At 46.2% G+C, this 26,504-nt stretch overlaps 1 protein-coding gene across 1 annotated transcript in view; it reads left to right on the forward strand.

Moving 5' to 3' along the window:
• HMCN1 (hemicentin 1) overlaps positions 1–26,504 on the forward strand; it is a 302,952-nt gene that overhangs the window by 161,562 nt on the left and 114,886 nt on the right. Inside the window, exons 36-46 of the mRNA XM_083743631.1 lie at positions 579–702; positions 2,697–2,798; positions 6,440–6,616; positions 9,191–9,342; positions 12,108–12,231; positions 13,698–13,873; positions 18,489–18,585; positions 21,298–21,420; positions 22,614–22,775; positions 24,153–24,434; positions 25,345–25,512. Coding sequence (XP_083599757.1) covers positions 579–702; positions 2,697–2,798; positions 6,440–6,616; positions 9,191–9,342; positions 12,108–12,231; positions 13,698–13,873; positions 18,489–18,585; positions 21,298–21,420; positions 22,614–22,775; positions 24,153–24,434; positions 25,345–25,512 — 1,687 coding nt within the window. The remainder of the gene's footprint in view (positions 1–578; positions 703–2,696; positions 2,799–6,439; positions 6,617–9,190; positions 9,343–12,107; positions 12,232–13,697; positions 13,874–18,488; positions 18,586–21,297; positions 21,421–22,613; positions 22,776–24,152; positions 24,435–25,344; positions 25,513–26,504) is intronic.

Genomic DNA, 26,504 nt, shown 5'->3' on the forward strand with positions numbered 1-26,504 from the left:
CCACAGAGCTTAGGGCTTGCCGATCGAAGGTCGGCGGTTCGAATGCCCGCGACGTGGTGAGCTCCTGTTGCTCGGTCCCTGCTCCTGCAGTTCGAAAAGCACGTCAAAGTGCAAGTAGATAAATGGGTATCTCTCCGACGGGAAGGTAAACGATGTTTCCGTGCGCTGCTCTGCTTCTCCAGAAGCGGCTTAGTCACATGACCCAGAAGGTGTATGCTGACTCCCTCGGCCAATAAAGCGAGATGAGAGTCGTCTGCGACTGGACCTAATGGTCAGGGGTCACTTTACCTTTACCTAATCCTCATAACAGGCCAAGATTAGAAAACAAGCACACAAAAGAATGCCTTGGTCATTTACCTAAGGCCAAGCATGCAAATGAATTGCATTTATTCTTTATGCATGATTTATTCCAGCTGCTGAACTGGAACTTTAGCAGTGGGATTTTGGATTTTTAAATCCAAAAATCCAGAAGTAAGCACCTTGAATATAATTGTCATTTGGAAGGAGAGCTGATAATATGCATATCCAATTGGAAATCTCTGTGGATGCTTATTTTTTCTTTTCCCATTCTGGAGCAGCTGGAGTCCTCCGGACGCATCCTGCAGATTGCCAAGGCTTTGATGGAAGATGCTGGGAGATACACCTGTGTGGCAACAAATGCAGCTGGCGAAGCCCAACAACATGTCCGACTGCATGTGTATGGTAATGGTTTTCCCAACATGGAACATAGCCTATTAATTATGCTAGGTCCACACATGCATGCTCCGCATACATTCTCCTGCTCAGCTCTTGTTGTTTTGCGTTTTAGGTATTTGTGATAGCATCTAGCAGCTCCCGACATTTTTATGACACACCCTTTCCTCCTTGTCATCTATGCAAGCGTTCATTTTTCAGAGGAGTCCCCAGTATTGTGATTCGAGGACCTGTCCCCCGCTTGGGAATAATAAAAACACGTGGACACGGCATATTAGGTTAATGGGCAAGAAAAGGCCACAACTTTATTGATTACAGCATGTGAGAGGTATTGGCTTAGGCATTGGACAACAGCAAATATTGACTCCACCCACTCGGAGAGGGGTGAGTCTGACGAGGGGTTAACCACCAGTCAGGGGAGCCTGTTGATGCAAATACAACTATAAGCTCTCCCCTGATGTCACCGGGGGTTGTGCCATGGCCCCCCGCCACATAGGGCATCGGACAGGATCCACAACCACCAGATTCTTTTAACGGAATACCCATAAGTGAAGGCGTAGGCGATGGCCACACCTTGCCCTTCCATACACCAACATCACATTCCAATGCCTAACCGCCAAATACCAAGAATGTTGTGACAATTGCTACGAGGTAGGTGAAAAAACCAAGGGGCTGGTGCCAATTTGCCAGTTGGAAAAAACTCCTACCAGGCCCCCTGGGCAACCAGGGCGACCAACCATGGGTCCATAGCAAGGTCAAGCGAACACCTATGCATTAAAGGGAGTGGTGGGTGGGTGACGCGAGGAAAACTGCAGCCGAATGGGGAGAAGAGCTGGCGCGGCCACATTTGAGCGGCTAAACCACGCCCCCGAGCGTCCACCTGATTGGGCGCCCTTCTGGGAGGAGTGGCGCACCAGCGTCAGTGGGAGGGCAGGGGCCGGAATGCCCCCTGTGTAGCTCGGGAATCGGTTCCCGCTCGTAATCCCTCCCCTCCGGAAATGTGGAGGAAATGATTGGTCGCATGTGAGTCTGGGATTTGGGGCCAGCTTTGATGAGAAGATTTCTGCTCACAGCATCAGGGCAAGGGAGTTTTGCCCATCACCAGGGGTGACTTCCACAGATACCCTCAAATGGGGTGCCAGGGCGTTGATGACTGTGCACTGGGGAAGGCAGGCTGGGGACTAACTCAGGAGAGGGGCCTGTGATTTGTGGGGAACTGTAACATCCAGGAGGCAAGAGTCGGAGGCAGCAGAAGCTTCAGAGCTGGAGGGTGGAACACAGGATGGGTTGGAAGAAGAGGCAGGTCAGGCAAGTGAAGGGACAACTGCTTCCCCACCTTCTCCTGCATCACTGTCCTCCAGAACCAGGAGGGGACTGAAAAGGGATGAGCAGAGAACGTTCCTATTTGAGGCATAGTCTCCAGTTGCAAGTGCACAGCCCATTGGGGGAAGGTACATAAACTGGTGGTCTCCAAAGAGCATGGACCTGATGCTAGGTTGGTGTGTGTAGCTATCAAGAGCTGTAGAAGCTACCGTAAGTGGTATCTTTGACAATAAACAGTTTATCTGCCGTGTACATTCCCTTGACATGGGAACAGATGTGCTTAGGGAAGGCAGAAGGGAATTATAAATACCACACATCCTTTCCGTTCTCACATCATCTACATTCCTTGAACCGTGCTCCCTCTGTTTGTGTGGTGTGAGGTACCACAACACCTGAAACATCCCAGAGAAGAAGGGAAAAACCAATTGGGTCTCTCCATGTTCTGGTTTAAGAAATATGTGTGCCTCTTCTACATGAGGCCCGGAGGGTGTCAGCACGAGAACGGGCCTTCTCTATATTGCCTCCCCAATTGTGGAATGCTCTCCCCATGGCGGTTTGCCTGGAGCCTTCATTATATATGTGTTGATAATGTCACAGAAACTGGACAAGCACAGAAGAAGCCTTCATATATGTGAGATTGAACAACCAAGATGATAATCTTTTCATCCTTTTCTTCCCAGAACCACCCAGTTTGAAGGATGCAGGAAAGATGATAAACGAGACTGTGGTTTTGAACAATCCAATACAGCTGGAATGCAAGGCATCTGGAAATCCTTTGCCAGGTAGATACACACTCAGAAGTTATTGCTCGTAATTAAAAAAAAAAAAATTAAATTGGGTGAGCGGGAGGAGAGTTGCCGTATTTCAGGATTCACCTTACCCTAAAGTAGCTCCATGAAACATAATGGGATTTCTCTTCCAGTAGATGTTTTGTGTAGCTCATGTGCTGCAAACCCATCTGTGTTGTCTTGGGTGGGATTCAACTATGTTGTTGCAGGCACAAAACAAGGTCCATTTGTGCAACAAATGCCCTTCCCTGCATCCTCTAAATCTCCTCTGCAGGATTGGGGAAACCCCAGAACAGTTTAAAGGGGGGGGTGGAACAGGGGGAAACCCCCTTGCATGAGTGACCCTTGTATCCTGCATTCATACCCCTCTTAGCGCAATGCTGAATCCCATCAAGCGTTTGTTGCGGTAACATTTCTGGTACTGGTATGGCTAAGTTGCCAGGAATGTACAGAATGTTCACAAACACTCCACGTGCTTGGAAAGCAAAGGGTTTGCCATTCAATGTTCCTCGGAAAATGGGCAGAAGTAGTTTAGGGACGCGGGTGGCGCTGTGGGTTAAAGCACAGAGCCTAGGACTTGCCGATCAGAAGGTCGGCAGTTCGAATCCCCACAATGGGGTGAGCTCCCGTTGCTCTGTCCCAGCTCCTGCCAACCCCTCGCAGTTTGAAAGCACACCAGTACAAGTAGATAAATAGGTACTGCTGCGGCAGGAAAGTAAACGGCGTTCCCATGCGCTCTCGTTTCTGTCATGGTGTTCTGTTGCACCAGAAGCGGTTTAGTCCTGCTGGCCACATGACCTGGAAAGTTGTCTGCGGACAAACGCTGGCTCCCTCGGCCTGAAGCGAGATGAGCATAGTTGCCTTTGACTGGACTTAACCATCCAGGGGTCCTTTACCTTTTTAACTTTACCTATGTGGGTTAAACCACAGAGCCTAGGACTTGCCGATCAGAAGGTCGGCGGTTCGAATCCCCACGACAGGGTGAGCTCCCGTTGCTCGGTCCCAGCTCCTGCCCACCTAGCAGTTCGAAAGCACGTCAAAGTGGAAGTAGATAAATAGGTACCGCTCTGGCGGCAAGGTAAACAGTGTTTCCGTGCGCTGCTCTGGTTCACCAGAAGTGGCTTAGTCATGTTGGCCACATGACCTGGAAGCTGTACGCCGGCTCCCTCGGCCAATAAAGCGAGATGAGCGCCACAACCCCAGAGTCAGTCACGACTGGACCTAATGGTCAAGGGTCCCTTTACCTTTACCTAGTTTTGCGAGGCTGCCGGAGGGCTGGGAAGGGTGCAGATATTGCGTGTTGCATTAAGTGTGCTGCATCGACTGAGGTGTTTCGGCCATGCATGGATAGATGGTGCAATCGGTTTCCCCTCAGAGCGTCCTCGTTGCTACGAATTGGGGATGGGTCTTGCTCATTATCCGGAGCATTCTTTTAAAGTTGCTGTCTACTTCTCTGCGACAAAAAGAGCCTTCGGGGTGGATTTGCTGACTAACCACATGACATGTACAAGGCTGCTTCTGACATTGCGAAATCGGATGCAGAGACTCCAGGAGTGAGGCTGAAGAAAGAAATTGGCTGCTTTTGAAGCGGCTCCCTTGAATTGCCTTGGCAGAGGCGACATTCTAAACTCTTGGACTGGACTGAATTTGCCTTGGGGCTGGCTCTGCTTTTGCTGGCTCCTGCTTCCTTTATCATTCCTTCTCACCGCGTAAATGTAGAAACAGATTTTCAGGATGAGCTTGTTTACATATGTATGTGTGTCGCTGGATCACTCAACACTTGGCCATTTGTGAACTGGCCTTGGGCCCATCCGGACTGATGCTTTCTTGCGGGTATGTGCAGGCGCATGTCGTCGACACATGAATAGTGCATTTGAAGTGGGTTTATGCTGGATTGTCCACACGGCACCCTGTTTGTTGTGGGAGATTGCATCCACATTTTAATTCCACCCGTTCCATTGTCAGTGCTACTATTGTTTTTAAGTCCACCACTTCTCTTTGCAATGACAAACCTAGACAAAAGCAGAGACATCACCTTGCCAACAAAGGTCCATATAGTAAAAGCTATGGTTTTCCCAGTAGTGATGTATGGAAGTGAGAGCTGGACCATAAAGAAGGCTGATCGCCAAAGAATTGATGCTTTTGAATTATGGTGCTGGAGGAGACTCTTGAGAGTCCCATGGACTGCAAGAAGATCAAACGCATCCATTCTTAAGGAAATCAGCCCTGAGTGCTCACTGGAAGGACAGATCGTGAAGCTGAGGCTCCAATACTTTGGCCACCTCATGAGAAGAGAAGACTCCCTGGAAAAGACCCTGATGTTGGGAAAGATGGAGGGCACAGGGAGAAGGGGACGACAGAGGATGAGATGGTTGGACAGTGTTCGCGAAGCAACGAACATAAGTTTGACCAAACTGCAGGAGGCAGTGGAAGACAGGGGTGCCTGGTGTGCTCTGGTCCATGGGGTCACGAAGAGTCGGACACGACTAAACAACTAAACAACAACAACAACTTCTCTTTGAGCAAAACTTAGATGTGCTTTGATGCCATGCCACCATATTTCCATGTGTACATTTTTATGTTTAGTATCTATGAAATTTCAGGTGCTTTATAACTGCCAAATAAAAAACCCTAAGTAGTGTGGGCTGTTGTAGGGATGTTATTCCAAAGCATATTGTTACGGGGGTGGGGGATAAGCAAGTGACCAGTGAGGAGAACAATAACAGGCTACAGAGACTGCTTGAATATGCAACCTGAAGGGCAGTTATTGGGCAGTATCCCTCTAACACATCCTTTTAGCTCAAGGGTTTCCGTTGGGGTGCAACAGGACTTTCTTCCCTTTCTTTTCCCTGCATCCTCTCCAAATCTGTTCCAGAGGGTTGGAAGGAGCCCCTATAATAGATTTAGGGGGCATTGGGGGGGGGGGAACGTTCCATTGCACAAGTAGAAATCCTAGTTTTGATGGGACCATGACTTAGTGTTGCTTCGGATATAGCCCTGTGGCCTAATTAGGGCTGGGTTTTCAACACTGTGATAAACACCACCTAAACATTCTGATATGCCATATATTACGATGTCTGAAATAAGGATGGAGCTAGGTAGAGGCGTTGGCTGACTTTGCAATTTTTCCTGCATCGTGATTTTTGCCGGCGCCTGCTCTCGTAATTCTCGAGAGCTGAGTCAGCAGAGTTAGCAGGAGCTGCAGGAATCGAGAGAAGCGTTGGCTGGCTTGACCAGTTTTCCAACGCTGGGATTTTTACATAGCACGCAGTCACACGCACATTATGATTTTGCCAGGTCGAAAATTATTAAACCGAGATCACAATATGGATTTCAAACTGGTCGATATATCGCCCAGCCCTAGTCCTAACACTGAGCTTGTTTGCATTTCAAAAGTGAGAAGGAATGCCTTAATTTTTTTTCCACCCGCCCACCTCCTTTGCTTTTCCGCATTTGCCATCTGAGACGGAGGCACTCAAAGCGTCTGTTTTACATTTGTGCATGAGTGGCATTTGAACATAACAGGTAGTTGCCTTTCCTCGCCCCTTCCAAGGAGGTTTGGAGTTTTAGATAAATTCCGAGCAGTGAGTTCTAGACCCATCTCACCAACCTCTTTTACTTAATTCCCTCTGCAGTCATCACGTGGTACAAAGATAACCACCCTCTCACCAACACCGCCAGCGTCAGCTTCTTGAACAGAGGGCAGGTTTTGCAGATTGATGGCGCCCACATCTCCGACACTGGCGTTTATAAATGCGTTGTGGCGAATGCAGCAGGAACAGCTGAGCTGTTCTACAGCCTCCAGGTTCACGGTAAATATTTCTTCTCATAAAAGAAGGACTGCTCGAGGGAAGAAACACCTCTCCGCATTTCATCTGCTCTTTTCATGTTTTATTTTGTGCACTTAATAGCTTCCAGGTACTCGTTAAAATCGTTTCCCAGGAGAAAACTCGGGAAAGATTTAGTCCAGAGCTCAGTTCTGTAGCACCGGCAAAACCTAAAAATGGGAGAACGCTCCGTTCTGAAGTGTTTCCTTGACAGAACTGTGCAGTGTAGTCGTGTCTGGAAGACAGATCTCAATGCTGCCATTTCAGCAAACTGAAGTGTTTATTTCATTGTTGCTAGTCTTTCACTCAAGCAGCCGTCAACCTTTTCAGACCCTTGAGACACCTTTAACCACTTCCAACAACAATGTTGTGTGTTTTTTTAATAAAAAATTCCATTGTTTTCTTATAGTCTGGCCAAATCAGATGCAACTACAGAACACAGGTTTTTACTTGGGTCCAAAAAATTCATACAGATTTTAAATGCACAAGCCAAGGTGTTTGTTCTTCCCTTTGTGGGCAACGAGAGAAAAAATAAATTTATGTTCTCCTTGGTTTCCTTGCCACAATCTTTGTGTGTATGGGGAATACAAACCCTGGTTTGTCTTGGTAATTGCTCAGCCCCTTTACCCTTGTTATCAAGCCTCTTTCTTTACCAAAAAATGTATTACAGATGTACCTTGGAAGTCGAACGGAATCTGTTCCAGAAGTCTGTTTGACTTCCAAAATGTTTGACTTCCAAGGCACACCTTTCAGTTGGCTGCAGGAGCATCCTGCAATCGGAAGCTGCGCCGGACATTCGGCTTCTTAAAATCATTCGAAAACCGGAACAATCACTTCCAGTTTCCGATCATTCAAGAGCTGAAACATTCAAGTTTACAGGCGTTCGGCTTCTGAGATTCCACTGTAATTTGCAGCACTTGTTACTTTACCATGCAAAAATATTGCACAATCATGAAAAAACATTTATATGAGGATGATTATTACTACTGCTACTACTAGACGTGTCTGTCCTGTCCTCCCATGAATCAGGCTGGCATAGAACACTTTTAATATCAGAAAATCATATTAATATCAGAAAATGAAAGCTTGGATTAAAGTTCAAGAGCAGTGTAGCAGCAGAGGACAAAACCACAGAGAATATGTGCCTATTAACATCATCAGACACTTAGCAAGGCAAAAGACCACCAGAGCAAAAAATGTCTTCTCCTGTCGGCAAAAGCTAGGAAGAAAGTTTTTTCAAAATACAAAAAACCCCAAACTGATTAGCTGTCAATCAAATGAGTAATGCTTGTACAGTAATAATGACAACAATAATTTATTACTTATACTCCACCCATTCAACTGGGCTTCCCCAGCCACTCTGGGCAGCTTACAACTTAATATATAAAAACACAGTAAGACATACATTAAAAGCTTCCCGATACAGGGCTGCCTTCAGAAGTTGTCAGCTACTATGCTACTTCTGCAGGATTAGTGCTATATCATTATTGTGATTGTTATTTCTTTGCTCCTAAAGCACTAATGGAAAGTCACTCTTAAAAACAGCCCCATTAGACAGCTATTCTTGCATATGTTTGATTGGTTGTTTGAGAGATGGGCTTGCAAATGCACTACTAAAATTTGGCATGCTGGCTTGTCAGAGTCAGATTCTCCCTCTGAGCTAAACAGAAACTGTGTTCAGTTGCTTTTAATATTAATTGATTTATAATGACTTGGGAGCAGCACATTTCCTTTTCAGCTGCTGTGGCCCAAGACACAGCCAACAGCCGTTAACTCCACCCAACTATTAATTGCAATAAATGTTTGGCGCCAGGGATATTATATAGCAGTGGTGTCCAAACTTTTTTCAAAGAGGGCCAGATTTGATGAAGTGAAGGGCCATGAGGGCCGACCAAAGTTGTTAACCTTTTCTTAGGATTGAAGTTGTTGAGCTTTGAAATATACTCAGAGTCTAGAGTGGATTTCATGCTCTTTATTCAGCTCATAGTGGTGAGGAGGAATGAAAGTTTCCCCAAAGTATTTGTGTTATATACATTATTTACACAATGGGCTGCACGTGATTGGCTAATTCCGGAATTCTCCTGTAGGCCAATCAGGTTGTGGATTCACTTCCATCTGGAGCTGGATTGGGTGGCTTCTGCAGACCAATCATACTGCTGCATTGTTCTAGGACCAATCAGACTGCTTCATTTTGGATCCTATTGTTCTAGGACCAATCAGACTGCTGCATTTTGGATCCTATTCAACTCAGTACATAACAAGCTTTTTTAAGGGTTGAAGTTCTTGAACTTTTTTTAGGATTTTACCCCAGGAAATAAACTGCCACGGGGCCGGATTAAACTGACTGGCAAGGCCAGATTAGGTCCCCAAAACGGACTTTGGACGTGCCTGTTATATACCATTCTAAGCCCAAACTTGGGGAGAGGGCGGGGAGACAGATGGAAAAAGGCTGAGCAACCACCAAAGTTTAATCCCATTCGGAAAAGACAGACTCACGCGCATCCGAATAGATGGGGCTTTCGAACACTTAATTCTTCTTCTTCCTCCTCCTCTTGTCAGTTTCACCCTCCATTTCTGGCAACAACGAAATGGTAACTGTTGTGGTTAATAATCCGGTTCGACTGGAATGTGAAGCTCGTGGGATCCCTGTTCCCATTCTGACCTGGCTGAAAGATGGTAGCCCTGTTTCTAGTTTCTCAAATGGACTCCAGGTACTTTGATTCTACTGTCGAGGGTTCCGGGACTATTTAAACTAGTTTATTTAATGTAATAGGTGGCCTGAGCTTTTCGGTGGCAGTCAAGGGGCTTCCCCAAATCCCACCCTGGAAGTGACCCTGTGATTACTGCTTAGCATGGTCTGTTTGTAGTGTTCTCCACTTTTCCGCACCTTCGTTTGCTGCGCCAAAAATGAGTGCTCTGTGGAAAGCCACATTGGAGCTGAGACAATGGGAGGTGAATGGTTCAGGACTGCAATACCTCAAGGACCGCCTCTTTCCATATGAACTTACCCAGATCCTGAGATCATCTTCTGAGGCCCTTCTTTGTGTGCCTTCTCCTCGAGAGGCCCGGAAGGTGGCAACACGAGAACGGGGCCTTCTCTGCAGTGGCTCCCCGTATGTGGAATGCTCTCCCCAGGGAAGTTCTCCTGGCGCCTTCATTGTAACCTTTAGGCGCCAGGCAAAAAACGTTCCTTTTTAACCAGGGCTTTGGTTGATCAGATTTACATCCTATACCCTCTTAAAAGGTTTTGGTGGTGTGTTTTTTGGGAGGGGGGCTGTTGGGTTGTTTTTATTTTTATTACATATTTTGTGGTTTTATATCTTGATTTTTTTTGCTGTGAACTGCCCTGTTCACAGGGGTTAGGGCAGAAAATAAATTCAAAAAAATAATAATAATGGGAAATTGATCCATGCTTCCATGTTAGGGCTTCGTTAAAGCATGACAGAGTGTGACACATGCAAACAGGTGCCAGCTCTCAGGGATTGCCATTTCAGGGCGTGCTTTGACCCTAGTCCTTGCACCTAGGGAATCCAGACTGGAGGACCTCCTTTTAACAGGATACCCATACTCCCACGGAGGGGCAGGTAGAGATTTACAGCCTCCCCTGCAGCCATGCCTAGGTTATATCTGACACCTTACCTTCCAAAGTAGTGATGATTGCTATGAGGAAGGCGAAAACCTCCCAGGTTAGCCAATTTACCTGGCGGGGGGGGGGGGAATTCCTCCCCCGGCCAGCCAACCTGGTTCATAGCAAGGTCAGATTACCCCAAGTTACCCACGAGGCTGGTAGAAGCAAGGACAGTGATAGGGAGGGTGGGAGCAAGATGCAAAAAATAAATAAAAAGGGTTTGAAGTGAGCCAGGTGCCTGTTTTTACCCCCGGGGAGTAGCCCTGAGTGGAGTCCTCTGTGGATCCAGTCAGGACTGCCCCCCAGAGTGAGCTCAACCCGAGTCCACCTGGTCCAATCTGGCAGGCAAGCTACCTCAATTTATCCAGCCGGAGGGAGAAGCCAGGAACATCTCCCTCCAGCAGGAAACGTCCCAATGCTTTGGCTGCTATGGCAGAGGGCAGGTCCTAACCGTTGTCCACTCTGCCTGCGATTGTTGGATTTTGAAGTCCAATGCCTGATTTGAAATACTCTAGTTATGACACACACACCACATATGAGCCACAGATTTTTGTGCCATTCCTTAGTAGTGAAGGCAGAAAGGGCCATCTGTCTCACACACGATGGTGCCTGGGTCACTGCCATAATAGGTTTCCAAACACCAGGAATGGAAGGAGATTATGTTCTCGCTTGCTGCAGCCAGCTAATGTGGTTCCGTTCTTGTAATAATAACCAGGGACGCGGGTGGTGATGTGGGTTAAACCACAGAGCCTAGGATTTGCTGATCAGAAGGTCGACAGTTCGCATCCCCGCGATGGGGTGAGCTCCTGTTGCTCGGTCCCTGCACCTAGCAGTTAGAAAGCACGTCAAAGTGCAAGTAGATAAATAGGTACCACTCCGGTGGGAAGGTAAACGGCGTTTCTGTGCGCTGCTCTGGTTCGCCAGAAGCGGCTTAGTCATGCTGGCCACATGACCCGGAAGCTGTATGCCGGCTCCCTCGGCCAATAAAGCAAGATGAGCGCTGCAACCCCAGAGTCGGCCACGACTGGCCCTAATGGTCAGGGGTCCCTTTACCTTTACCTATGCTTGGGGGACATGATGTCAGAGCTCACAAGGTAGTTTTGGGGGAGAGTTTATGACCCCGTCACACTTCATTTTTCTTTATTCGGTGGGAAATAATGAGGAACATGAAAACACCTGATTTTGAATTACAGTCAGGATTGTAATTCAATATGAAAATAATCAAGCCTTTTCTGGCATTTTAGAGAAATCCCTAGGTTAGTCACTAAAAAATGAATAAATTGATATTAATAAGTGCAGAGTAGTAAGACAGGAATGGGACGCAGGTGGCGCTGTGGGTTAAAGCCTCAGCGCCTAGGACTTGCCGATCGAAAGGTCGGAGGTTCGAATCCCTGCGGCAGGGTGCGCTCCCGCTGCTCGGTCCCAGCGTCTGCCAACCTAGCAGTTCGAAAGCACCTCCGGGTGCAAGTAGATAAATAGGGACCGCTTACCAGCGGGAAGGTAAACGGCGTTTCCGTGTGCGGCTCTGGCTCGCCAGAGCAGCGATGTCACGCTGGCCATGTGACCCGGAAGTGTCTCCGGACAGCGCTGGCCCCTGGCCTCTTGAGTGAGATGGGCGCACAACCCCAGAGTCTGTCAAGACTGGCCCGTACGGGCAGGGGTACCTTTACCTTTACCTTTAGTAAGACAGGAACAGATATTGTAGAGATCTGTGGAAGTATTGTAAAGATAAAACCAAACAGGATAGGAAAATTGCATTGTATGATTGATGCAACTTGATATTATGTTTGTCAATTACATGCCACGATTCATGTCACTTTTTGACAATTTTGCCTCTCTTTTTTTAAGATTCTTTCCGGAGGTCGTATCCTGGCACTGACAAGCGCACAGATCAGTGACTCGGGAAGGTACACGTGTGTTGCGGTGAATGCTGCAGGGGAGAAACAGAGGGATATTGATCTCAAAGTTCACGGTGAGGACTCCACTTTCCCAAGCATAAACATTGGAAGAACTGCCAGGGACTGAAACAACATATCTCTTGATGAATTAGAACAGGGATGATCACTCTGGTGCCCATGGGCACAGTAGCACAGTGCCCTCAGACACCCCTCTTGGTGGCCACCAAAACCTTCTGCCACTCCCATTTTTTTTTAAAAAAAACAACAACTAGGAGTGCTTTGCTTTTTGGGGAAGTTGCCTGGGTTTTTATGGGGTGCGCCGTTTCATTCAAATACAGTGGTGCCCATAGAACAGACATTTATAAATATATTGTGGCAATTTGTTAGTCAACCATTCATGTGAGGAGCGGAGAGGGAGGACCAAAAATATTTTTCACCCGAGATGGAGAGGTCAGAGGAAGAAATTGGGGATTGGGCGGGATTTGTCTACTTGGTCTTACGAAACGATTTTGATTACTGTTTAAAAGAAATAGCATTGTTGATCTACACCATTCTACAAAATGGAGCCACTTTAATCTTCTGTTTCTTGGTTAACTAAATATTTGTCTCTGGGGAAATGCTGCGCGCTTTGAATGTACACCAGTCCTGTTGTCTCCTGTTTCCATCTTCCATTTGCTCACAGTTAAGGACACGCATGGTTAATTTCAAAAACTCATGTTTCTGGATGAACAGTTCATGGGTGATGCCACCAATTTACAGGATAGTTCAAAAAGAGAGAGCTAGGAGTGGCACGGACACTTTCTTTCTTTAACAAAAGAATAATAACTTCACACTAAATGGTTAATGAAATTTGCCCTCAGTTGGGAGAAAGAAGCATCCAGATTTGCATTAAAGTCAAATTCATGATTAAGTAATAATAAGTAAAGTAACTGATTGTAGCACAATCATGTGTGTAACCTCCATGAGCCAATTTGGAAATTAGCTGTTTTAGATTAATCATTAGAAACACCATTGTTTGGGAGAATTTTTTTGGGGGGTGGGGGAATCAAAATGGGCTACATTTAGAGGTTCTTTATGGGAGACTGAGAGTCAAGCTTTCAGAGTTCTAGCCAGTGCCAGATTTAGGTATAAGCTAAACAAGCTGTAGCTTAGGGGCCCACTGTCTTGGGGGCCCCAAAAAAAATTAAAGGAAAAAACAACTGGATGTACACTTCCAAAATATAAGATAAAAAACAAAGAAAATAAAATGTATATACAACAACAGTGTTTCTAAATGGCTTTAGATACCTATTAGGTCTATAAATTAGCATATATTCAACACAAAAAACAGCGACAATTTGTTGTTGACAAAGGACAGCTGGATATATAAAGGGCCCCATTACCTTCAGTAGCTTAGGGCTTCATCAAACCTAAATCCAGCCCTGGTTCTTGCCTATTCTTTGGTTCCATGACTAGGGACACCAGCTCACTGTTTAGGGAGAGAGACTAGTTTCCATTGCTACAGCAAAAAGTGATGACATTATATCTTAACATGCTTCAGTTCCACCAAACATTATGGGAGAGGAACAGAATGTTTCTGTGGTTATGGGCGAAGATCTGGAGCTCCACTGCCAGAGCAATGCCATCCCCCCACCAACCTTAGAGTGGCTGAAGGATGGCCAGCCATTGCTGAAGATACTGGGTCTCAGCATCACTGAAGGTGGAAGTGTTTTGAAGGTAAGTTAAAAATAGAACTTTCCCCCTCTCAAGTCTTTCATCCTTATGACCCCTGACGCTAATTATACACAAGGCTCAACTGGCACTGTGATTCTTGACACAGAAGCTGTGGGCACATTTCCTTTTATTTGCGCTTGAAGCTGAGCACATGTGAAGCTAGACATAATCCATAAGTATCCTGCAGTTTCTTGAGAAAGACTGCTGCTTTCCCTCAAACCAGTTCCCGTGCAAGTTGAAAATGAAAGCTGCAGCTGAGCTGGGGTGTGTACACTAGAAACCTCTGTTGCACATGTGCAGTTGATAACATGGGCGCAAATTATAGATTCGTTGAATAGGCATTTAGGGGGTGGGGTTTGGGGCGTGGAAAAAAACACCAGGCAGTGCTTGTTGAGTGAAGACATCCTTGCCTCTTTTCTGGTATGTATGGCAATTGGAACATGGTGCAGAAAAATGATCTTGCTGCGTTTTAAGCAGCTAATGTATAAATAGAGTAAAGGTACCTCCAGACTGACGGGACGTGGGTGGTGCTGTGGGTTAAACCACAGAGCCTAGGACTTGCCAATCAGAAGGTCGGCGGTTTGAATCCCCACGACGGGGTGAGCTCCTGTTGCTCGGTCCCTGCTCCTGCCAACCTAGCAGTTCAAAAGCACATCATAGTACAAGTAGATAAATAGGTATCGCTCCGGCAGGAAGGTAAACGGCGTTTCCGTGTGCTGCTCTGGTTTGCCAGAAGCGGCTTAGTCATGCTGGCCACATGACCTGGAAGCTGTACGCCGGCTCCCTCAGCCAGTAAAGCGAGATGAGCGCTGCAACCCCAGAGTCAGTCGCGACTGGACCTAATGGTCAGGGGTTTCTTTTACCTCCAGACTGGGTGCAGGGGGGATTTCAAGCCCACACCAGGAAATTTAGGTTTGTGCAATTAAATTGGATTAAGGCACTCTGTCACTCTAGTGCTTATATAGCCGACCTTTCTCAGGGAACTGGCACCCTAGGTCCTGTGACTATTGGGGAGAAGGAGACAGGCAAAAACCGCCTGTGGAATTTTGCCAACTTACTGAATTAGTTGACTTCCTGTAGAATTACTGCAGAGGTTTAGCCTCATTAGGAGATTCTGAGCTAGCACTGAATTTTGCTCAAGGTGAAGATTCACTGACAACTTATAGATGCTTGAATCCCTCTTGAAGAACAAGTCTAGTCTTACTGAACAATGTTGCTTCCCTCAATATTTTTCCACCTATGTCCACGTACAGTATACGTTTCCCTTCACTGGTTTCCCTTATTGTTTCATATCAAGTTTAATCTTCTTTTAAATCTTTAAATTTCTCCATGGTCTTGGCCACTCCTGCCTGTCATTGTTATGCCCTCTCCCCATTCCCCTCATTTCCTCCATTCCTCAAACACTAATCTTCTTATTAAATCTCCACTCTTGGGCTGCTTCTCACTTCCATTCCCTCTTTGTGATCCCTTCTGCATGGTACTGTCTCCCTCTAAATATTTGGCTGCTCACGTCTTAGTCTCACTTTAATAAATTTTTAAAACCTCATATTTCATCTCTCATATTTCTCTTTGATGGCATATTTTATTTTTCAAGAAATCCTTTCCTGCTCCTAGACTGTTGTTGTCAGAGCTGGCCCTACCATTAGGGAGAGCGAGGTGGCAGCACAGGGCAGCTGATTGTGGGTGCCCTGAAAGGCAGAAAATGGTTTGTTTAATTTATTGTGGTTGTAATTTTACAGTGGGAGAAGCACTGTAGGATTTCCTGCCTCAGATGCTGAAATAACAGAATGCATTGGATCAGCTCTGTTTATTGTATTCTTTTAACTCTTTCCCCCTTCTTTTACTTCCTTTGCCAGCCGGCGCAGAAACCCCCCCCCCCCGCTTCCATCTTCCCTGTCTTTTTGTTTAATCTCTCTTTTTTTAAGTTGTGTGCCTGCAGGCCCAGGGACTTGTGCTTTCTAAATTATTTGGTACAGTGCCTAGCGCATTTCAGATGCTTCTACAAATAATAAGTGGTGGTGGTGGTGATGATGATGTTTTAGCTGGAGCTGAACTCTCGAAATATGCTTCTGATTTTGCTCGAATAATGTCAGGCCAAGTTCTAAGACGAGGGGGTGACCCTCGTTTTGGCACAAGCAAACGAGGATCAAAATGGCCACGGGCAAATCACACGACTGAAGGCAGGATGTTGGCCAGGTTCAAAATCAAGCATAAATGGAAGGCAAATAAAAGAGTCTGCGTGGCTACCTTACGGGTTGCTCAGAGTGGGGAGTGCACTTTGGCGCAAAGGATTTATAAGGCCTGCTGTTTGATTACAAGGTAGACGACAGGGTTTCCTTGATCCAGGGCTTAATGTATCCAGTTTACATGAAGACCAGAGCAGGAGGTAGCTTGGTAGAGGAGGTAAAGTGCTGGAGACCGGCTGCTGGGGAGCTTAGTTTAACACTCCTGTACCTCAGTGCACTTTTGCACTTCACATATAACAGCTTGTTTAACCATGTCATTAATATAAAAATTAAACAGGTAAGGTGCCAAAATGCATCCCTGTTTGACTCCAGTAATGGTCTTAATTCTAGTGGTAAGATGGCCAGCCAGATCCACCTTTACTTGAATTGATGTGTCAGTATATAATGTTTTGATGAGAAATAATAGCCAGAGGTCTATATTTGTCTCTTCCAATTTTTGCCACAATGCATGTTGTCAGGACTGCCGCTAGGTCCCAGCTCACAGAGGACCAACGCCCAGTGGATATTATATACAAAAGTCTTTATTGAAGTTTAGTTTCCATTTCCAAGCTCTGGGCGCGCAGGCCCACGTCTTAACGCTAGACCGGCTAAGTCCCCTCTGACTCACTGCTCCACCCACACCAGTTTAAGATTCTAGCCCGGCTCCACCTCTTGCGCTGCTCTTTCCTGCGTTGGGTCCTTCTGCCCTCTGGGGTTCCCTCCTTCCTGGACTCCTCTGACGCGGAGCCTCCTGAGTCTTGCCCCTCCCTCCGGCGGGCTTTAGGACCTGGCTCCCTTCCCGGGCTCCCCGCTGTGCCGCGCTCCTGTACATTTGAACTTGGCGCGCGCGCCCAGCCGGTGACTTTCCTTCTGACCGTTTCCCCGCTTCCTGATGTGGGTGTTGCCAAACCTGACTCCTCTCCTCCCTCTGGTGGTGAGGACACTGGTCCCGACTCCTGGGACTCCCCCTCCCCACTGCGCTCTGGTGGAGACGCTGGCCCTGATCTCCAGCTGCTGTTCAGGGACTCCCCGCTGGCCCCTCCCTCTTGAGGTTTCTCCCTTGGAATCTCCCTTGCTCTGGCCACCGGCGCTCCCTTCTGTGAGTCCTCCGATTCGCTAGAGAGGCTTGTGGAATAACTCTGGCCACTGTCACTGCCTGCGCCCCCCTCGTACTCCTCCTCCTCACTCTCCATTTGCTCCCCCTCCTGTGTCTCTCCTTCTGAACCCCTGACACATGTCTTGGGACCGTATCGAAAGCTGACTTTAGATCAATAAAAGCGACATATAATTTTTGCTTCAAATTATGGATGTATTTACGGAGCAGAAAGTTCATCACAAACACTGGTCCAATGTGGATTTCCCTCTTTGGAAACCTGCCTGGACTTCAGATATCACCTTATTTGTACCTGCTCATTCTTCCAGTCTCCCAAGAAGGAGCCTGAAATATAGTTTAGAGGCTACATCTAACAAACTAATGGGTCTATAATTGGCAGGGTTTTTCTTATCACCCTTTTTATATATTGGGGATAACAGCTTGTTATAATCTTAACAACAGCCCTGTTGGGTAAGCTTAGTCTTATTCTCCTGTGTAAGTTGGGGGCTGAGACTAAGTAGCCTAAAGTTAGTGGGTTTATGGTAGAGGGGAGATTTAAACCAGGAACTTCATGGTTCATAGCTTAGTCTAGCGCTGGCCCTATGATGGGGCAGGGTGATGCGGTTGCCTCAGGTGGCAGATGCTGAGGTGTGGGGAGGGGACAGAACTGTGAGTGCCCTGTCGCCTGCCCTATACCGCCGGCACAGGTCTGCTGCCCTCAAATGCAGTGGAAGATACTTTCACCAGTATTGGTGTACAATTCAACTACCAGTCAAATTGGCTTCTGTGTGTGCCTTGGAAGAGGACGCCATCTTGTCCATTGCCTCAGGCAGCAAAATATCCTGAGCCAGCCCTGGCTTAGTCTCCTAGCTGTTACACTGTGTCAGCTTCTAGGTTTGATTCAGGCATTCAGGCAAAACCTGGTGGCAAGTGGAATCAGGAGAATTTATTTCCAGCTGATGAACCATCACCAGCTCTTACTGTAATGTAAGGGTAGAGAGAGAATACTTTTTATCTACTGAGGTAGGAAAACAACGCTTTTCAATCAGTCTTCCCACTCAGTAGTTGACCAATAATCTATAAAACCCGTGAGTAAATTTGCAAGTGAGGTTATACTATGTTTAGGGAAGCTTTTAATGTTTGGTGGACTATTGTATTTTAATATTTTGTTGGAAGCAGCCCAGAGTGGGCAGGGTATAATTAAAATTATTATTATTATTTATTATTATTACATTGTGATGCATTCATAACTGATTGCTGGAATATTTTTTTTGTGTGTGTGTGTGTTTTAAATTGCTAGATTAAAGAAGTGCAAACTCAGGATACTGGACGTTACACTTGTGAAGCCACAAATGTGGCTGGAAAAATGGAAAAGAACTACAACGTCAATGTATGGGGTAAGATATGCAGCTTTTGCAATCACTTTCATAAAGAACGGAACTCTATTAGTGAATGAAATGGGTGTTCCTGGAAAACCTAGGTGCATACAGTCGTCCCTTGGCTCCTGAATCCCTTGGGAGTTGAATGTTCCGGCTCCCGAACGATCAAAAACTGGAAGTAAGTGTTCCGGAAGCCGAACGTCTAACGGGGCTTCCTCTGCTTCCAATTGGAAGCTCCTGCAGCCAATCAGAAGCCGCGCTTTGGAAGTCAAACGTTTTGGAAGTCAAAACGTTTTGGAAGCCAAACGGACTTCCGAAATGGATTCTGTTTGATTTCCAAGGTATGACATTATTAGGAAAGGGGTATGAGAAATTTGCACAATTGTGCTGCAGTTCAGGAGATTTGTTTTTCTGATATTCACTCTTGTATCTGTAGTTTACAATCCTGGGAATCTTACTATGTTATTTGAAAACAAGCTCATTTTGAGACCTCTTGGACACAGGTCAAAAAATTGAAGAAGTGTGAGAAATTCATTTTCAAGCCTCTGATACTAGGATGGGTATGGGTAATTTTGCCAAGGATACCTTACCTAGTAACTAAAGTGGAATGGATCTGAAAACATTGGTTTGTTTTTCATTCTTCCATTTTTTGCTGAATTTCTGCATCAGTTCCTGATTTTTTAAAAAAAGAGTAGGCAAAGATTTATACACATTATTGTGCACATTTCTTCTAACATATGCTTTTTGGTATGCAGTTTTCCTTGATATATGCATGTTTGGAAACATCTCCCCTGAGTGTAGTGCACCATAGTGTGCATATTTTTGTGTGCACTTTCCCCTAATAAATACATTTTTGTATGTTCTTTGGGCTGGAGAACTGCATCATAATATTCATAGAAGCATTGTTTCTCCAAAGATGGAGTGCAAATTTCTCACACAGATTTTTCTCACATCCCTATTTGTGCTATGCAACCCCCCAGAATAAGTTAAAGCAAGCTCTGATTGCCTGAAGGTTGAAACATTACGCACTAGACTGGTGGTGGCATCTAGTGGTTGATCCCAAGTTTCACTTTTTATATCAGTTTGGATTCTCCAGTTGCCTAGGGTTTGCCAGTGTGCCAGAACATACGGGTAGGAAAAACTTTCCCTTGTAATCTTTCATGGCAGCTATGCAAATAAATCTTTACACAAGTTGCACTGACTCTTAAGCTCTATCAACTCTGTGTCCAGGGCAGCTGTCTACCAGCTCCATCTGGTACGCAGGCTGAGACCCTACCTGCCCGCAGACTGTCTTGCCTTAGTGGTGTATGCTCTAGTTATCTCCTGCTTGGATTATTGCAATGCGCTCTACGTGGGGCTCCCTTTGAAGGTGACCTGGAAACTACAATTAATCCAGAATGCAGCAGCTAGACTGGGGACAGGGAGTGGCTATCAAGACCATATAACACCAGTCCTGAAAGGCCTACATTGGCTCCCAGTACGTTTCCAAGCACAATTCAAAGTGTTGGTGCTGACCTTTAAAGCCCTAAACGGCCTCGGCCCACTATACCTGAAGGAGCGTCTCCACCCCCATCCTTCTGCCCGGATGCTGAGGTCCAGCTCTGAGGGCTTTCTGGTGGTTCACTGTGAGGTTACAGGGAACCAGGCAGAGGGCCTTCTTGGTAGTGGCATCCATCAGATGTGAAGGAAATAAACAACTATCTGACTTTTAGAAGACATCTGAAGGCAGCCCTGTTTTGGGAATATTTTAATGTTTGTTGTTTTATTGTGTTTTTTATATTCTATTATTATTGTCCAGCATCACTGAGAGGGCACCAAGTTAGCTACACCCCTGATCTAGATGTTCTTACAAGCTAAATCCTCTTCCTTCCAAATGATCATACTTCCTATTTTTCATGGAAACCATAGATCTGCCTGTGAAAACCATCTGTAAGTGATGGTTTAGAAACATATTCTTTGCTTGGACGCAGGATCCAGAAGCAACGTTGGACAGCCTTTTGGTGTTGCAAATCCAGGAAATTTGTGCATCTGATTTAGTATTGGCCCATTTCCCCAGAGCTATCTCCCTTTACAAAAGCTGGCAGAATTCAGCAGGTTGGGTTTAAGGCTTTGCTTCTTGGAGACTTAGTGGTATTACAGTACTGGTTTGAAGTACGAGAGACTGAAATAAGTAGAAGTAGAAGTAGAAAGACTGGAAGGCTTTAACTGCTGCCAGCACTGAAGCTTTTAATTCTCTTTACTATTTCAAACATCGAAAGAATTGAAGAGGTTCAAACAGAAATGTTTTGTTCCTGTTTTGTACGCTCACAAGAATAGTTTGAACAAATGGAAGGTATTCGGTTGTGTGTCCTGCTCACACAACCTGACTCCCTCCCTTGGCAACCTTCGCGGAGCTGTGGCCCAATGGTGGCCAGTAGCTTGAATTTAATTAATTTTATAATGAATGATTTTAGAGTGTTGTTTGTGCTGTACTTTTGTACTGTTTTATTGTTGTTAGCCGCCCTTAGCCCGGCTTCGGCTGGGGAGGGCGGGATATAAATAAAATTTATTATTATTATTATTATTATTATTATTATTATTATTATTCAGTACTTGAAAGAAGGGTCTGTGTGGGTCTGAATTTGCTGCTTCTGTTGGTTCTTACAGTGGCCCAGTGTTAGGTGCCTTTTATTACTCGATAATTTTATAAGTTACAGATCACCAGCTATTTCTGACATTTCCCCACTTTAGTGCCAGCCAGTATTTATAGTTCAGACACGCTTACTCGTCTGACAGTAATTGAAGGAAACCTCATCAGTATGATATGCGAGTCCAGTGGAATTCCACCCCCGGCCCTCAGCTGGAGAAAGAATGGTAAGTAATCGCTATGGGTGAGGGCTTTCCTCAGGAGCTCGCTGTTCCCTTCAACTTCTCTTTATCTCATTGGTTTGCAAAGCTTTCCCCGCAACCCTCCCCTCTTCACCTAGCCCCCTAAGTGTGCATGGTCACACCCACCCCATACATTGAAAGCATGTGGCTCCCCCAAACAGTCAAGGGGAACTGCAGCTTTTTGAGGGTGTGGTAAATCGTAGCTCTGTAAGAGGCAAACAGGATTCTTTGAGGGAAACCATGCTCTTTAAATGTGTTTTAAGTGCATGGGGTGAATGTGATGAGTACGGTCAGTATAGCCAGCAGCAGTTGATACAGATTTGAACATTTGCTTCTAAAGCCTCATTTGCTTCTGTTAAAGGTGCTTTCAAATCAAATTGTTCTTTCTTTGTTTAAGCTGAGTTAGGCTGAGGCATGGAATCCTTGGACCCATTAATGTAATGGATCCTGCCCTTAACTTTTCTCTTTCTTCCTTTGACTGCTTTCCTCCTCCAGTCCTAGTAGGACAGGAGGCAAGCTTGACACAGTACAACGCTGCTGACTTCTAACCCATCATTCTTCCTACTTGACCTCTGACCATGAGGACCAGTTTTTATGGAGGCAAAATTTCAAGACTGTAGACCTAAATCCACAGTGAAATGGAGGTGAATGATACCACTTAGGCCAGTGATGGCCAAACTTGGCCCTCCAGATGTCTTGGGACTACAACTCCCATCATCCCTAGCTAACAGGACCAGTGCTCAGGGATGATGGGAATTGTAGTGCCAAAGCAGCTGGAGGCAGTGGCGTAGCGTGGGTTGTCAGCACCCGGGGCAAGGCAAGTAATTTGTGCCCCCTAACGCGTGGATTTGCGCCCCCTAACCCTAACCCCCAGATGTTGCGCCTGGTGCGGCCGGCCCCCCCTGCACCCCCCACACTACGCCACTGGCTGGAGGGCCAAGTTTGGCCATCACTGACTTAGGCAGAACACCTGTTGATTTCTATAAACATAGTGACAGCTGTTTTCAGCACTCATTGGCTATATGGGAGTAGGGTTCAGCGTTTGTGACCATGTTGGAGTGTGGCTGACCTAGCCCAGCAGGAAATATGACTGGAATAGAATCCATGTCAAAGAACCCTGAACCATCTGCCTCATCCTAAGCTCCATATTTTTATCTGAAATGATGTTTCTCTTGTAGGTTCTCCACTCCTGGCCGACCCTACAGGTAGGGTCAGAGTGTTATCTGGAGGAAGGCAGTTGCAAATTTCCATTGCTGAGAAATCAGATGCCGCTTCCTATGCGTGTATGGCTTCAAATGTTGCTGGAATAGCAAAGAAGGAATATAACTTGGTGGTATATGGTAGGTCAACATGTCAAATTGCTTGTGGCCGTTCATTGGTTTGGAAGCGACTACCGTTGATGAGTAAAGCAGGGCTTGCAATCAAAGAACAAGAATGGAACAGGCGGTTATCTAGTTCAACCCTCTGTTCTGCAGCAAGACCACAAAGTGGTCTCTGGAGTCGCCACTTGTAAATATCAGTTTACCTTATCCACATTAGATTAATAAGAAGCCTTGGTGGTTTTGCCAAAACTTTGGGGCCAAGCTAAACAGACTGTGGGAGTTCCATGATTGGATCTCCCACCGTCTTTCGTCTCTTGCAGAAACGGCAGCAGAGGGGGTTTGGTTTGGGCTCGTAGGGGGAGAGTTTTTACTTTTTGCTCCAATACTGCAGCCATGATTGGTTCTGAGCTGTGATTAGCTGTGGGACCAGTAGTGGAGAGGGGGTTGTGGGGGTCGCACTGACCTGACCTCCCAGCACCAGAGTCACTACTGCTTACTGGGACACAGCGCGGGTGGCACTGTGGTCTAAACCACTGAGCCTCTTGGGCTTGCTGATCAGAAGGTCAGTGGTTTGAATCCCCATGACGGAGTGAGCTCCCGCTGCTCTGTCCCAGCTCCTGCCAACCTAGCAGTTTGAAAGCACACCAGTGCAAGTAGATCAATAGGTACTGCTGTGGCGGGAAGGTAAATGGTGTTTCCGTGCGCTCTGGTTTCCCTTGCGCCAGAAGTGGTTTAGTCCTGCTGGCTACATGACCTGGAAAGCTGTCTGCGGACGAACGCCGGTTCCCTCGGCCTGAAAGCAGGATGAGTGCCGCGACCCCATAGTCGCCTTTGACTGGACTTAACCATCCAGGGGTCCCGATGTGATTGGCCTGTTAATAAAAATTATTTTTTTTAAAAAAAATAACCATCCAGGGGTCCTTTGCCTTTTACCTTTTACTGGGAGGGGCAAGGCAATGAAGAGATCCACCTTATGCAATTAATTTGGCAGGTGCATTGGCTCCACCTATGCATTTGATTTAGTTCTGACCTCCGCAGTGCCCTGACCCTCCGATTCTCTCTCTCCCAGGGTGCACTACCATCCCAGCTTACAATCTCATCCTGACACCCACCGCTGCATGGGGTAGAGGCACAATATGAGTACATGTGAGCACATCATGCAGTTAATAGTAGCCTGGAGGGTAGGATTGGCATGGGGTAAAGGCTTAAGCTCTTCCTTTCCCTATGCAATGCCCCTACACAGGAATTCCACCCCCTGCCCTCTCTGCCTTATGCAAAAGAAAACAAGGCATTGGGCGGTTACAGTCACAGATTTTCTGCATTGCATTTAGTTTTATTCTCGGAAGCTGAACTCTTTGTGCTAAGTCTGGAATGTTGTTTTGTTTCTCCGAATAGTTCGTCCAACTATATTGGGCGGCGAAAGCCAGCAGTCGGATGTAACTGTGACTCGAGGGAATGATATTTCATTAGAATGCAAGGCAGAAGGTATTCCGGTGCCAGCTGTCACCTGGATGAAGGATGGCCGTCCATTGGTCAGTGGGAGAGGAGTGGAAATACTGAACGAAGGACATCGTCTGTGGCTTAAAAACTCTCAGGTGTCAGACACTGGCCGCTATGTGTGCATTGCTGTGAATGTGGCAGGACTGACTGACAAGAAATATGACTTAAGCGTTCACGGTGAGCGAGGCAAATGTGTGCAACAGAAGAGATGCATGTTTGGGGCCAAATCAACAATTCCACTCTGTTTTACAGTGCTGGCCCAACGTTGTACAGTGGAACCTTGGTTCTCAAACCTCTCCGTTGACGAACGTTTCGGAATCCGAATGCCCAAAACCCAGAAATAAATGCTTCCGTTTTGGAACGCGCCTTGGAAGTCAAACGTCTTCCGCTGCATGTTTTTCAATTTTCTCAATTGAATTTGTTGGCAGCCCTTTGTGTCTCAGTTTTCAAATGTTTCGGAAGTCAAACGGTCTTCTGGAACGGATTACATTTGAAAACCGAGGTTCCACTGTACTGTAAATGAAGTGATAATTCCCCGATCTTGAAGATTTCCCCCCAAGTGCTCCTCATACTGGCCCCCTGCTAAAAGTATGAGCTCCTCACATTCTCTCTTCCTTAGCCATAAAACAGGAGGTCCATGTTGTTCTCCTTCCAATGTTACAAGGAAATTGTGTTGAGAGGAAATGAGTTGGGTGATTTCTGCTTCCTTTCCCCTCATTTCTGGGTCTCTTTCAAAGGGGATGTGTGTATTTTCCCACTAAGAGATGTGTGTTGTGTTCTCATACAAGGAAGGCATGTTTCTCCCTGTCCCCCTTCCAGCTATCCTTATGTCAAGAGAGACAAGAAAGTTCCTTTTCCTTGAGAAAGAAGGGAAACTGCTGTGAGCTCATCCAAGTCCCCAGCTTGGGGGCATGCATATTATAAGCATATTGCCCCACTGACGACATTTCTAAGCACTAGCTGCCAAAAGCATTCTGTTAACCTATTCTTCATTTGTGGGTTATTTTATGGCACAGACGGCTTTGGCTGTCCATTATTGAATTATGTTTTCTTATGTGCCTTGCTTCTGTGGTTTTTTTGTGTGCAGTCCCTCCAAGCATTGCAGGTGACCTGACTGTGCCTGAAAACATCAGCGCAGTCGACAAAAATCCTGTCACGCTGATTTGTGAAGCTTCAGGAATTCCCCACCCATCAATAACATGGCTGAAGTACGGGCAGCCTGTCTCATTGAGTAGCTCTGTAAGAATCCTGTCAGGTAAGCAGGGGTTACTGAAGTGGAAGAAGTTACTTTTTAAAAAAAAAAAGATAAAATGAGCACCTTGTGCAGCAGAGTTAGGCTCAAATTAAGTAGAAGCCTGTGGAAAGAAGAAACGAAATATGAGCTAGTTTACAACACCAGCAGTAATACATAGCAATACTTTTCCTGGATTATGCCCTGTCTGATTAGAGGTGGGATAATGAGGCAGCAGGGACGCGGGTGCCTCTGTGGTCTAAACCACTGAGCCTCTTGGGCTTGCTGATCGGAAGGTTGGCGGTTCAAATCCCCGCAACAGGGTGAGCTCCCATTGCTCTGTCCCAGCTCCTGCCAACTTAGCAGTTCAAAAGCACATCAAAGTGCAAGTAGATAAACAGGTACCGCTCTGGCGGGGAAGGTAAACGGTGTTTCCGTGCGCTGCTCTGGTTTCGCCAGAAGCGGCTTAGTCATGCTAGCCACATGACCCGGAAAAACTGTCTGCGGACAAATGTCGGCTCCCTCGGCCAGTAAAGCGAGATGAGCGCCGCAACCCCAGAGTCGTTCGCGACTGGACTTGACTGTCAGGGGTCCTTTACCTTTACCTTTTTTAATGAGGCAGCAGGAGAATCCTCGATATTCAGAACTTACCTCTTTCTCAGCAACTCATGGAGGTACAAGGAGGAAGTGTTATTGAGGGAGAAATCTATTCACATTTTAATGCGCAGAAATGTTAAGGTATTGTTGTAAGAAAAACTGCTCCTCTTTCCTTCATGGGTATCCAGGATATGGGGAGCCCGTATAGAGTCCGTAAGTGGGTCCCTATTGGTAGGAGTAAACAACAGAGGCCAACCAGAGAATATTAAGAATCAAAGTGGCTAGTAAGCCTGATCTTTATTAAAGATCAGGAGGGAGGAGGGAGGAGAACCCTGAACAATGATGCGCAAGCCCTTATATAGACTCTTGAAATTGTCCACCTTGTAACCCAAGACCACCCCCGAAAACATCATACGTAT

This window comes from Podarcis gaigeae (assembly GCF_964106915.1).
Source record: "Podarcis gaigeae genome assembly, chromosome: 6".
NCBI lineage: Eukaryota > Metazoa > Chordata > Lepidosauria > Squamata > Lacertidae > Podarcis > Podarcis gaigeae.